This window comes from Fusarium pseudograminearum, chromosome 2 (assembly GCF_000303195.2).
Source record: "Fusarium pseudograminearum CS3096 chromosome 2, whole genome shotgun sequence".
NCBI lineage: Eukaryota > Fungi > Ascomycota > Sordariomycetes > Hypocreales > Nectriaceae > Fusarium > Fusarium pseudograminearum.
The window spans coordinates 5025367-5038990 of NC_031952.1; the positions used below are offsets into that span (position 1 = coordinate 5025367).

General features: G+C 48.0%; 5 protein-coding genes across 5 annotated transcripts; 2 read left to right on the forward strand and 3 right to left on the reverse strand.

Annotated features, from left to right (window-relative positions):
- Positions 1 to 219: 219 nt before the first annotated feature.
- Positions 220 to 2790, reverse strand: FPSE_10631 (uncharacterized protein; the record flags this gene model as incomplete). Its single annotated transcript, XM_009263748.1, has 4 exons — positions 220 to 1621; positions 1678 to 1971; positions 2028 to 2607; positions 2658 to 2790. 4 exons carry the CDS (start codon positions 2788 to 2790, stop codon positions 220 to 222), a joined length of 2409 nt encoding a protein of 802 aa, XP_009262023.1.
- Positions 2791 to 5304: 2514 nt separating this feature from the next.
- On the reverse strand, positions 5305 to 6744 carry FPSE_10630 (uncharacterized protein; the record flags this gene model as incomplete). Its single annotated transcript, XM_009263747.1, has 1 exon — positions 5305 to 6744. One exon carries the CDS (start codon positions 6742 to 6744, stop codon positions 5305 to 5307), a length of 1440 nt encoding a protein of 479 aa, XP_009262022.1.
- Positions 6745 to 7091: 347 nt separating this feature from the next.
- FPSE_10629 (uncharacterized protein) lies at positions 7092 to 8834 on the reverse strand (the record flags this gene model as incomplete). The annotated part of the gene is made up of 3 exons (XM_009263746.1): positions 7092 to 7237; positions 7298 to 7449; positions 7507 to 8834. 3 exons carry the CDS (start codon positions 8832 to 8834, stop codon positions 7092 to 7094), a joined length of 1626 nt encoding a protein of 541 aa, XP_009262021.1.
- A 584-nt stretch (positions 8835 to 9418) lies between these two features.
- Positions 9419 to 11158, forward strand: FPSE_10628 (uncharacterized protein; the record flags this gene model as incomplete). Its single annotated transcript, XM_009263745.1, has 8 exons — positions 9419 to 9712; positions 9764 to 9918; positions 9983 to 10176; positions 10224 to 10331; positions 10394 to 10603; positions 10665 to 10761; positions 10815 to 10894; positions 10950 to 11158. 8 exons carry the CDS (start codon positions 9419 to 9421, stop codon positions 11156 to 11158), a joined length of 1347 nt encoding a protein of 448 aa, XP_009262020.1.
- Positions 11159 to 12663: 1505 nt separating this feature from the next.
- Positions 12664 to 13494, forward strand: FPSE_10627 (uncharacterized protein; the record flags this gene model as incomplete). Its single annotated transcript, XM_009263744.1, has 2 exons — positions 12664 to 12986; positions 13044 to 13494. The coding sequence occupies 2 exons, from the start codon at positions 12664 to 12666 to the stop codon at positions 13492 to 13494; spliced, it is 774 nt and encodes a 257-aa protein (XP_009262019.1).
- Positions 13495 to 13624: the final 130 nt, after the last annotated feature.

The following is a 13624-nucleotide window of genomic DNA, read 5'->3' on the forward strand; positions in this document are numbered from 1 at the left end:
GAGTCGTTATGTGATGCCTATATATCCATTAAACCCGACAATTAAACATGTACCTATAAAGTAAAACTAGCACAAGTGGCTTCTTCCAAAATATTATTTGGCTATAGAGCTTATTTAGATCGAGAATGCACATGTAAGAACGATAAGAGCGTTCCTCAAATTGAACTCTGAATATGTATTGTATACAAGCAATTATTTACAAGCTAAATTTGTACAGAACTATGCTCCAATCTTCAGCGTGCTTTGAAGAGGAAGGTCCCGACTGCTGCTTCCAACAAAGATGTTATAATCACCCCGTTGGAGCTGCCATTCTTGGGCGACAACATTCCAAACACTCAAGTCGCGACGAGTAAGCTCGAACTTGACTTCCACAGTCTCTCCAGACTTGATGCTGGGCTTCTTAAAGCCACGGAGTTGTCTAACGGGAACGTCATCCCCAGGAGTACCGACGTACAGTTGGGCAACCTCCTTACCATCGACGTCACCAGTGTTGCTGACCTTGGCTGAGACAACAGCAACAACATCCCAAAGGTCTGCGCGGCCACCCTCAGTAAGAGCCCCAGTCGGGTATTCGGAGGCTTGTGCCCCAGGACCGGAGACTTGGAGATCAGTATACTCAAATGTGGTGTAACTCAAACCGAAGCCAAACTCGTAGCGAGGCGTGATGTTCTTGGCATCGAAATGTCGGTAGTCAATGAAGACACCCTCAGAGAAGTCGGATTGTGGGAAATGCTGGAACTTGTTGGGGGCAAGAGTCAAGTCTGGCTTCAGTGTAATACCATAGTCAGTCTCGTTGCGGGCGACAGTGTATGGAAGACGACCTGAAGGGTTCTCATCTCCGTAAAGCAAAGAAACAAGTGCTTCTCCACTGTCCTGACCTGGAAGGTGTGCGTAGATAACAGCAGTGACGTTGGGGTGGCTGATGAAACCATCCACGACACGAGCTCCAGCGTTGTGAAGAACAACAATTGTGTTTGCGCATTTGTCGGCGACGTTGTTGATTAGACTATCAGTGTAGTCATCATAAACAGCAGGTCTGTCCCAGCCTTCGCTGGCCCAAGCGTTTCCAGCAACGATGCAAGCTTGAGATGTAGGATTAACAGAAGGATCCCAGCTTTCGAAATCCCAGAATAGTGCAGTACCATCCTTTCTTGCCCGAGAAACAAGGGCATCGAATGGCGAACTAATCCAGCTTGCGGCAGCGGCGCCGGAACCTCCTCCAGAGATGATGGTACCGTTGGGTGCAATGGCTGAGTATGTAAGGTTCAAGTTTCCCAAGAAACCCCCGTTAAGCTCAGTAATGTTGGCAGATTGGGCACCGATAGCCCAGGGAGCAAACATGGCACCCTCGACCACGGGCTCTGGGTTGTTCTTGTCAGGGGCCTTGTGTGAGTATCCGAATAGAGATACAAGCTTCAGATCGGACTTGAGCGGTAGTGTCTTATTGTCGTTCTTAACAAGGACATGGCCTTCTACCGCGCCATCCCATAGCGTAGACTTGGAACTCGCGTTACGAGCATCTACAATGGGATGAGGTGCCGTGAGGTCCTTGGCCAGTCCGTGACCGGGAGTAGGGAAGTCTGGCTGATCCTGGTTGAGCTGATACCATGTAGCAAGGATTCTGCAAAAACCACGTAAGTCAAGAGGAATCAAATCTCGGTTGGGTGTCAATCATACCTGGTAGCCATGCCATCGACGTGTGATTCAGGAATAGTTCCATTGTTAACACCAAGCGTTAGATTCTTGCCCCACACGATGGAGCTGGGCATTGCAACATCAAGACCTGCCAGAGCTGAAGCCATACCAGAGTGCTGGGCACCCCAGTCCGAAACGACGAAACCTTGGAAGCCCAACTCTCCCTTGAGAAGACCATTGAGAAGTTTAGAGTTCTGGCAAGCATAGGAGTTGTTGGCTCGGTTGTAACTGCACATGACACTGGCAAGTCCTGCATGGACTGCATCAGCAAAAGGCCTATCGAAATTGGTCAGTCAGCTGCAAATTGTCAATGAAGAAGTGAGCGGACATACCACATGTACAACTCATGGAGCGTCTTGTCATCGACATTTGAGGATATAGCCTCTGCATTGGTAGCGCGTGCGGCAAGTCTGTGCGTTTCTTGCTCTTGAGCAAGCCAATGCTTTCCACAAGCAACAACTCCAGCATTCTGAATGCCGGCCACTGCTTCGTGTCCAAGTCTGCCAGCAAGGTAAGGGTCGTTTGAGAAACCTTCCCAATTGCGGCCACCTTCGACGACGCGTCCCAAAGGACCAAAGACGGGACCAAGGAGAACGTTTACGCCTTTGGTCTTGGCCTCAGAGCCCATGTAATAACTCCGGCTGTAAGTCAACTCGGGGTTCCAGCTTGCGCCCACATGGATACCAGCTGGAAATGCGCTAACGTAGTCCGTGTTCCTTACGCCATTTCCTGCGTCTGCCAAACACAAGCCTGGAAAACCTAGACGGGGAACTCCAGGGATGAAGCCGGAACAACCAGTGGCTGTTTGGCCTCCTGCAGTCAAGTTGACCTTTTCTTCAAGAGTCAACTGGGCCACCAGCCCTTTCGCTTTGGAGACAGCAATGGACCAAGAACCAGTTTCCGCTTGCTCAGCTAAGTAAGTGTTAATGTGTTGTTTGGCGCACATGTATGTGAAAACTCACGTGTAGGGTATACCGGTGGCGATTGGCCGTAGAAATGAGTATCATCGGTGATAACGTCAGGCTGGTTCTGAGCTAGGACACCATGGTTCAACAAAGAGAGGGCTAAAAAGCCTGACACAGAAGTCAGAAACATTGTCAGATTCGGGGTATCTTGGAATCGTAGTGTCTGGGGATGCTACATTTCTCTTGAGGATCTACAGTCTTTATATCTCGCGGGCTACTCAATAGCTGTTGGTCATAACTACACCACTCGACCATCTGTTCCCCGCCCATCGGCAAACCTTTTCATGTAAACTAGTCACTTGATCAACAACCTCGGTGAACTGGACGAATAATAGGATGATTCCGGTCATCTGGTTGAAGTATGCTGGGGTCTACGATTTACGCAATGCTTTGCAATGATAGATAGCGTGACTGGAGCAGAAAAAAGTCGTTAACAATCGGGCCTTTTACTTCCATTAACTGGGACTGTGGGGTGCATATGTCTTCTGATGTTAGCTTCCCCGACTTTTGCAGCCCACGAACTCCAGGTTTAGGTTAGATGACAGACCACGACCCCGGTCTTCCCCACCTCCGCCTTTCTGGTTTGGGGTATGGCTTGACTGTATTTACCCCAGGTATTTCCGACAAAGCGGATGTAGAGCCCCATGAAGTTAGGAATGGAGGTGAAGAGGTTACCGTTCGTAATTGCCGATCAATGTCAACTGTCACTAGGCCAAGAAGCGATTGAGTTGGGATGACATGACTCAGCCTGTTGGCCACGTTGGGTATGCGTCTTCTAAATTCACGACACTGCTTTCTGTTAACCGACCTTTCTACGGGGTCCCCGACTCGATTATTGCCACAAGGTGTCCGAGATGTGGAGGAACGGAAGAATTGTTGATTTAAAAGCAAATCGCTCTCTACGTACTAACTGATGCGGAACGATTCAAACTTTTAACGGTCATATCTCATGTGATGAGATGCATGATATAACAAATTGCCACATCACGGACTTCAGATGCGAAGCCGTACTCCTCAAAACTTGTTATTAAACTGTTACTGTTTATACGACTGTTCATAATAATTCGCATTAGACATGATAGAATTAGTTTTGCTACATGGGGCGGCACACAAATAACAGAAAGCGATCCCGGACGATGCCCCCATCTGACTTTTGGATCTTGTTCGTTGTTCGTTGTTCGGGATCGAATTGTCTCACAGCCCAAAGATATTCGTCAGCGTACAGGAGTTGAGAAACAGCATGCGGGGGATCCTCTGCATTGTGATGTTCTCACATGCATTTCGAGTATGAACTGGCGAGCGATTTATGAACCAATGATTCTAGAGAATGCAATTACCGACATCGTCTGCTTGAAAGTATGCAGTTGCTACAAGCAGTCCTACATCGAGCAAGTGGTTCATCCCTGGTATACTTGCAGATGCCTCCATGTTCTCTCTTGTCTCACGAACTTCAATGCCATTGCTACAAACTGATACGATCGTAGGATTCAGTATTTCATTCATATTACGCAGAAATTCGACTTGGGTGGCCTCCAGGTATCAGAACAATTGGCCGCTTGGAATATAATAGACAAGATTAATAGGTCAGCGTATGGTACTCAGACTAGGCCTTTTAGACGGCTTGGGATTGTACCCTGAGATACAGGAGGACAACATTTCTACTACCCACTAGGATGGGAAAGGTAGATAAGAAGTTCACTGGCTTACATTAGTCATAGATGGTATTATAGCTGCAACGCGGGGTAGCTAGCGTTTTGAAACGAAGCTCGCAGGCCAAGGCTTGGCGATCGTAGTAAGATTACATGGTGACTGTACCGGCTTCCGCGTCAAACTCGTCTATTTTAGCTCGATCAGGTCTTTGCCGCAGCACGCGAGGCAAGCTGCATAGACCCCATTGCCTTTGTTACTGCTGTTATCATGCAAGATATGTCAAGTCTCACCAGTCAGTGATTGGATTATAGCATAATAGAGAAAGGAGGAAACTTCTGTAAAGCCTCTTATGCAAGAAAGACGGAGAGGCCTCAAAACTGAGACCTGCAGCTAGTCGTCCAAGGTGATCAATGACAACTTCCCTTCTGGCGCAACAGCATCACAGTTTGATGTCGGCTAAAGAGTCATGAACGGATTAACTTTGATCTTGGTCATGTCGGTTCGTTCAAATGGTACCGACAATTTATTTCTATCACTCCGCAATTCACCTTCGTCCACCTCTGAGTGGATCGCCAAGCCGTCTTGGAATGCATTCCCCTTCGATGCAGAAGATAGGCCTGACTCTATACATATCACAAACATCTACGTCTCGGAGACAGATCAGCAAGGTCAATACATCATGTTCGACATCCTGCAGGACCCTGACTCCGAGATCAAAGCAACTTCCCGCTATGTTGTTGACCCTAACTCGACCTCGGGAGTCTACTGGACGCCTCATACGCTGCCATTTGATGTTGAAGAGGGCACCTACCAGAGTTGCATGGGTCGTGTCACCGGCGCCTATGTCGATGGTATCTATACAGCTGGTGCTCCATGTAAACCATGTCCGTTATTATCACGAGTATTCTTAGACAGCATTGCATTTTACACATGTTGTATATAGGTAAAGTCTAGTAACCAAGAGGAAGCACTAGATGTAGAACACGTGAATCCCTCATCCTACTGTAGCCTTGGCCTGTACGAGCTTTGCAACTTCGCCAACCTGTGCAACAATATCCACAAGCTCCTCCTTTGTCAAAATGGGACTGATCGAGCAGATCCTCAGAACAACTCTACCTCGCACTTTCGTAGTCAGAAGCCCTGCAACATTGTTATCCAGTATATGCTTCGAGATGGCCGCGTTCAAAGCATCCAACTCTTCATCGGTCTTGCCCACAGGAGCATATCGAAATGTGACAATTGCCATGCTCGCCGGACTGGTTATCTCCCAGTCCGGTAACTTTCTGAGCTCAGCTTCAGCAATCTCGGCGAGATCGAAACCGTGGTCAACCATCTTCCCAACCCGTTCCACACCGAGAACTCGCAGCGTGAACCAAAGCTTCAGAGCACGACAAGGGCGGGTGAGCTCCATACCAAGGTTCCAAAAGTCGGGAATCTCTTCGTGCTCCAGAGCGTCGCGTAGATAGTCGCCATCGTTGGCATAAACCCTCGCAAGATCCATCTTGTTTCTCACCAGAATTAAGCTGCAGCTATATGTTTGGAAAAGCCACTTGTGCGCGTCCCAAGAGATACTGTCTGCAAGCTCAAGTCCCTTAGTAACTCCACTTCTCGTATTACCAAGTACAGCAGAGGCACCAAATGCCCCATCGATGTGAAGCCATATCTTTTCCTCATCTCTGACTTGAGCCAAAGCTTCCAATGGGTCGATGCTACCGGTATTTGTCGTTCCACATGTACCCACGATGACGAACGGTTTGAGATTTGCAGCACGATCGGCTTCAATGGTGTTTTTGAGCGCAGTCACATCCATCTGAAAAGAGTTTGTTGGTATGATGCGTATCTGGCTTTTCTTGATGCCAATAATACGAAGGGCCTTGATCACTGAGTGGTGTGTTTGGTCGGAGACATACGCGATGCCTGAGCTTTCTGTGCCTTCCTCCAAGATGCACTCTCTCGCCAGCACCATGCCGCTCATGTTGGCCATAGATCCACCTGACACAAACACACCCCCGGCGGTGTTTGGAAGTCCAACCTTGGAGGCGAGCCACTGAAGTAGCGTCTGTTCGACGATAGCCACACCTGGACCCTGCAGAGCCGATCCAGCGAAAGAATTGAAAGCGCTGGTAAGACAGTCTCCTATCCACGAAAGTGGGGAGACAGGAGCTGGAATAAAGGCAAACGTCCGAGGGTGATTCATCCGAAATCGAAAGTCAGATATGGTGAACACGTCTTCGATTGCGTCTTGCACCGGATGAGAAGTCCCAGGAGTGCTGATTTCTCTCAGACGAGGAATGTCCTCTGGGCCAGCTAATTTTATGACGGGGCCTTTGCGGACATTTTGAGTCGTCTGAAGGAGCCGGTCGAAGATATCATGGAAGGATGAGCTGATGGCGTCCAGCTCCTCGGCTTGGTCAGAGAAGACTGAAGAGTCCATTGCAATTTATTTTTCGATTCTAGGATGATGGGTAGTATTTCTATAAAGTAAGGGTTGCCTATCAGAATAAATATAAGACTGTGTGCTATCCGACATTATCAATGAAGGTCGTCATACGACTATGAAGGGCGCGCAACGATTGATGCAAGGACAATTTCCCCGCATTTTATGCCATTGACTACGTGAGGTGTGTCAGCCAAGCTGCCATGCAGCCGATATTCGGCATTAGTTACGTATTTTCTCATGTCCTTATAACACCAAAGAAGGGCATTGCAGTAGCTACTGTCAAATCAAGATTAACTGCGGCTATTATGTTTAAGACTGCATACGACTTGATACCACGGGCATTACTCTGAGCTATCATTTACAATACTATCAATGGAGGCGTTAAAGAGATCCCACCATTCAAGGTTTGGTACAGAACGTATACGGGGATCAGGCATGACCAGTATAGTGTTGAGCTTTCCCAACGCTGTCCATGCCCAGGTTTGAGCTACGCATAACAGAATTAGCAAAACAAGCCTACTAAAAGAAGGTTACCAGAAGTACTTACGCCCAAAGAGGTTGCTCACACGTGAGTAGAAGGAAAAGTCGTCAAGCTTCAGCGCCGGACTGTAACCTTGGTCGTCTTTACCGTAGGTCCCCTGAAGATGCGTGCCGTCCAGCAAACCGGGGGACGATAGAGGCGTAAACATACCGGGTGGTCTAGAGGCAGATGTCAGTAATCTATGCTGTCTTGATGAAAAGGGTCAATGTACTCACGATGTGAGATGGCCAGCTTTCATCGCTTCCATGGCATGTGCAACACCGCCAAACGCAGCTGGACCCTGAGTCCAGTCTACATGCTCACTTATGTTGCTCTTGACAGCATCCTCAGTTGCTAGACTGACGCTCTTCGTCACCTCCCAGACATCCTTGAACCATTCCTGACTGCCGATTGTCACATCATCATTCTTCAAAAAGGGCCCGACCTCGAAGGGTGACACAAGAAAGGTCGTTGCCATGACCGGACCGATGTCTGCGGCTTCCCTGAAGATTTGGTGGACTGACTTTTGCGAAGCAGCATCCCCGTTATGACCATATGCCAGTGAGGTTTGTTCAAGTCGATTACTTACACAAATAGGCGACGCAACGGAGCATGGTAGACTCTGCGGCGGAAACGTTTTCAGTAGTGCAAAGGCTTGCAGTGATGTTAACAGCGCTGTGACCGTAACCCCCCGGGCTTTGCATAATTTTATGATCCGCTTTGTCAAGTCCTCTGAGTACACCTGTCTTCGCACAGCATAGTCGGTACCTGGAAGATCGTTTGTAGACTCCTCTGTAATGGGACACATTGTGATGTTTGCGAGGTTCGCGCCGAGCAGCTGTTTCGCCTTTTCCTGATCTTCTTGGTCCATTGGTGCATCTCCTAGCGGCTGTTGGAGGATGTCCAGGTAACATGGATGCAGGGAGGAAGTAGAAACAGATGTATACGAAGGTAAAGGTAGATCCTCGACCAACCCATTTGAAAGGCTAGATAGAATATTGTCCAAGATTGCAGAACCGCTCCAGAAGTCGTTTAGTGCATGGTTGCAGCGGATAGCCAATGCGAAAGTGCCAGGTTCGGATGATGACATGACGAGTGATACATGTATCAGATGCGACCCAAGCTCAATGCTGATACGCTTTTCGGGGCTGGAGTAGAACTCGTCGGTCAGTGACTTGAGTCCTTCTTTAGCTGAGTTATTGGTGTGAAGGATTGTTGTCCGTTGTGCGATCCTCTCAACCAAGTCATTGTCGGATTCGACCGGAGTATAAATAAAATCCCGAGACTTGTCAGGCACGGAGTGTTGTTGGCCACGCTGAATTGTTGACAGCAAGGAAGGTTTCTGGATGCAGATGAGGGTAACCGCTTTGTTGAACCACGCCTCAACATTGTCTCTGGATTCGACCTTTGGTGTGAGAGATGGTGCGACGGTGAAAATGACAGCGCCCATCCATTCAGTCCAGCCGTCTAGTTCTAGCCATTGATCAAACATTCGCTCAGGCCCGATTAGTGGACGAGCCCAGAGCCCATCGGCTCGCATTTTCCAAGGAGCAATATCGGCCATAATTGGTTGCGTAGGGTTATCGAAACGTATGATGGGCTGACCAAGTTACAAGGCGAAACCCCGCCCCTCATGAGCTGTTCCTTATCCTTATAAGCACCAGCCTAAAGGATCGTCGCTAGTCAGGGCTAATTTCTCACGTTGACCTAAGCTTACGCAAATTCAAGGCAATTTATGTCATCACTCCTCAGCTTGCTATAGAGCAAGAGAAGAATTGAAGCATTGTTGCTATATAAGTAGAAACATATCAACATTGCCTGCGTCCAAAGTGGACTACGCGCGGTATGAATCAGCTAATCCGAGCAGGGTTACAGTGAGATTTGTAGCATGTGCTACAGTGGACTTCTTCTTCCCGAGCTACAGCTCCGAACCGAGCCTTGCTTAGGCTGACCCTGAGACATATGTCCTGCACTTGGAAAGATCCCCAAATTCTGGTGATAAAGCTTCTACCGCACAGTAGAGCATGCAAGATAGGCTCAGCCCAAGCACCCGCCGTTTACAACAAACTTAAAAACCCTTAGCAGGTTGAGCTGTTCGAGAGACTTTTTATATAAAAAAATACTCACATTTACAACGACGACTCAGAAATGCCGCGGAAGCGGGGTATGTCGACGCCCAAGAGTCAAAGTAACCAAGGGCATCAAGCAAAAGGAAAGACTGGGAGCAGCGGGCCATTCTTTTCGACATCCCTAACTCTAACTATTGGAGTCCTGGCAATAGGACTCCTGATCCCACTGGGTTATGGACTGTTCGGCGATAAAAAGTCAAAAACGGCTGTTGTTGACCTAGAAGGGCTACCAGAGACAGCCCAGGTAATTGACCAGAGAAGCTTCAATGTCCTGGAACGTGTTCCACCACCTACTAAGGCCAATGCTACAACGGTGAGAATTCTATAGCGAAAAGATGCGACATCCTTCTTAACTAAGAAGCAGAGGTTCCTGTGGCCAGGAGTCACACACGAATCTCTCTTAGAACGACCATTCCACATCTACGATGCCGAGTTTTTAGACATTATCGGAAACAATCCCACGTTGACGCTGCTCGCCACCTCTGACAGAGACCCTATCTTCCACGAGGCTGTAGTATGGTTCGTGAGCCTCTTCTTGGAAACAGACCTGTCAAGACAGCCAAGCTCATTATCAACGATGCAGGCATCCACCCACTGAAGAAGTATTCTTCGTGCAATCAGCAGGGTCTCCAGACGCAGGAACCGGTCTAGAGAAGTCTTCCATTATTCAGAAGATTTCCCTGGCAGAAGCTGAAGCTTTGCGAAATGGCTCGCATACACAAAGTCAGGTTGAGATAGCAGTGGTTGACTCTGAATCACAAGTCATAAATCCTAATGGTACGAGATAATACTATTTCTATACCTCGAAACTAACTATAGTACAGGTGGAACAAACTACAAGGGCCAAATTATCTTTGCCGGCGAAGGACAGGGAGAAGACGTCCCTTCAGCTCTGTACCTGATGAATCTGGAAAAGCCATACAACACCACGAGTACAGGCCCCCTCTCCTATAGAATAGAAAGGATGTTCCTGTAGCTAATCTTGAGTACACAGTTCTTGTGAACAACTACTTCGGCAGGCAATTCAACTCTCTTAACGACGTTTCCATCAACCCAAGAAACGGACACATCTACTTCACTGATACGATGTATGGCTATTGGCAGCATTTTCGTCCCGAGCCAGGGTTGAGAAACCAAGTTTATCGGCTTGATCCGGACACAGGAGCTTTGACCGTTGTTGCTGATGGCTTCTCTGCCCCGAATGGTAAGCTGGCGAAGGACGGTCGCGTATCTAGATGCCATGATTGACGTAAAACAAATCACAGGTATAACGTTTTCTCCGGATGGGATGTACGCATATGTCACAGATACAGGGCTGAGCAATGGACTCTTTGGGACGAACCCTACTAGTCCAGCGTCCATGTAAGTCGTGGACATAATAACATTAATTAAATAGCCTCTGACTGTGGGTTTAGATATCGATTCGAGGTTCAGAAAGACGGATCATGGGACAATCGGAAAACCTTTGCATACGTGGGATCGCGTTTACCTGACGGTACGTCTCTCATCTCCCATTTACATGCTTCGCTCTAACTGTTACGTTGTTACAGGTATCCATTGCGACTCAAAGGGCAATGTCTACGCAGGATGTGGAGATGGAGTCCATGTCTGGAATCCTTCCGGCAAACTCATCGGGAAAATATACACCGGCATGAATGCAGCCAACTTTCAATTGGTAGGAAATGGTCGGATGATCATAATGGGAAGGACGAAGCTATTCTATGCTACAATCGCTGCGTCTGAGGCACCGTTGAGTTGATTGGCAGACAAAGGATTAGGGTTGAGAGGGAACATACCCTGCTCTCGGCGGTATTACTGTGTTGTCTTTCTGTCAATAAAACGATGGACTATTTGATACGCGTTTTCTATTGGTCTCAATACGAGCTCAATACTGATGCCTAGATTAAGCTCCGATGTCGATCAATGGGTCTTAGCACAGAGGGTGGTTGTTTGATGGCTAGCTGGCTATCACCACATGCAAGTTACCTAGCTACCAGGAGTCAATATCTAGATGAATGCACCTACAAAGAATCTAGAGTGATCAATTCATCATGACTTCCCCTTAGATGCAGGGCGGAAAGGTACCGGTCCTGAAATTTCCAGATTTATACCATTGTGACTGCCGATCCTAAACGAAAGTCCACAAGGCTGTGCAGCTGATGCCGATCCATCAAGGAGTTGGCCAAGTTTCGAACTACTACGCAAGAATCCTTCCGCCGATCAGATGGTTGAACGTGACGTCGGAAAATAAACTCCTCTGCCGTTAAGCTTAATTGCCGAATCATAGTAGCCACGGGCATCTGCCAAGAGGTATTAAGAAAGTCGTTGCTTACTATGTAGGCCAGATTAGGATGTTGTGAAGTGAGCCCCTGTAGCATTTTGGGATCTTCGTGCTTGGGTGGACCTGGAACGACACACGAGTTGCCCAATTCGTATGTGAGCGTAACACAGGACATCAGGGTCAATCTGGTAAGGCAGACCAGTCGGGATATACCATTGAGTCGGCATGTTGTTGGTCTCATTGTATAGGTATGGAAGACAAAAAGTAGTGAGGAAGTTTCGACCGTTTAAGCTCTTTTTACTTTGTAGCTTTATTTCTAAATCGTTCTTTCGAACACGTCTTTATGTAGGCCTTCTCGCAACGCATGGCGTCGTAGCGGATATGCTCATTACTAGAGGTAGCCTTACAATCGTTCAATTGACCCACGTGCTCTGTGCTGTACGACTTGTCGCGTCGATCATCTTTTAGTCCCTCAGCCTAAGTAATTAACAGATATTCAGCCTTGGCTGTAAAAGCTATGATGTAATTGACTTTGTAATGTCTCAGGAACATGGCTGAAACAGAACTTCTTGTTGGATCACACTCGACAGATACAATGCATAACGGAAGGATTCGGCCAAGCAAAAAGTACTGTTACCTCGACTTCCATGTTTTATTTCTCCATCCTGGTTAAGCTGACTGAGAAGGGGGATCTTCTTCTGAAGGTTGCAGCGATATGATCCTACTAACTGAGCATGGTAACTGAGACATTATTATGATCAGCGTCAGTGTAACTTGATGAATGGAAGGTGACTTGAAGCTGACGGACCAGCAGTACCCACCGATGGGGACCTGTTTATCGATCAGCGGTTGTTGTACAAAGACAACGGAATACATGAACGTTTGTTGAAGTATATATATCCTGCACTTCCTCTCAGTAAAGACTCTCTTCCTATCACCACCATCACCTCCTCCCAACACAATCCCACTCTACAGCTTTCACGATGCAGAACAAGCTCTTTACCGCTGCAGCCCTTCTCGGCGCTATGGCATCAGTACAAGCATCGCCAGTCACCAAGCAAGTCAAGCGAGACGTCCTCACTGCCCTTCCTCAGGGTGCGGATGAGATTGAGCTCAAGTTCCAGCCTTCTCTTGACTTTGACAGTGACGGCTGCTACCAGACGGCTGCCATTGACCCTGATGGCAACCTCAACCCTGGACACGGTGCCACGGGTACTCCTCAGGGAGACTGTCGTGACCCTCCCCAGCTGGAAAACAGCAACACCTATTCTCGCAAGCGTTGTAACAATGGTATCTGCGCTATTATGTAAGTCGTTATCTCCGTTCCTGATCAAGAGATTGAGTGCTAATATTCGTATCAAAGGTATGAGACATACTATGAGAAGGACCAAAGCGCACTGGGTACCTTTGCTGGTGGTCATCGCCATGACTGGGAGAACATCGTCGTCTTCGCCAAGGACGACACAGTCCTTCGTGTTGCTCCTTCATGCCATGGTGGTTACGGCGGCGCCAGCAACGAGTTTCCGATTGATGGAACAAGCCCTCTACTCGTCTACCACAAGGATGGTGCCGGAACACACTGCTACCGTTTCGCCAATGACGATGACCGCAACAACCCCGAGAACCCTACTGGCTCATTCTTCAAGGCTCCTCTTGTCGGATGGGACAACTGGCCCGATGTTGGTCTCCGAGACAAGATGCTTCAGAACTGGAGTGGAGGTGTTGGACCCAAGTTGGATGATGAGTTTGGTGACTCGCTCAAGGATGCTGCTGGTGACGGCGTTGAAGGCTTTGACCCTTACGTTGACGAGTAGGGTTATTTTAGAACGTGGTAGATAGTAGATGATATATGGAGTTTAAAGTAAGGCCAGACTAAGAATAAACCACCAAACGCTAAGAGATGTTCATGACTCCACCAGTTTTGTGACAAGAGATACGTACTCA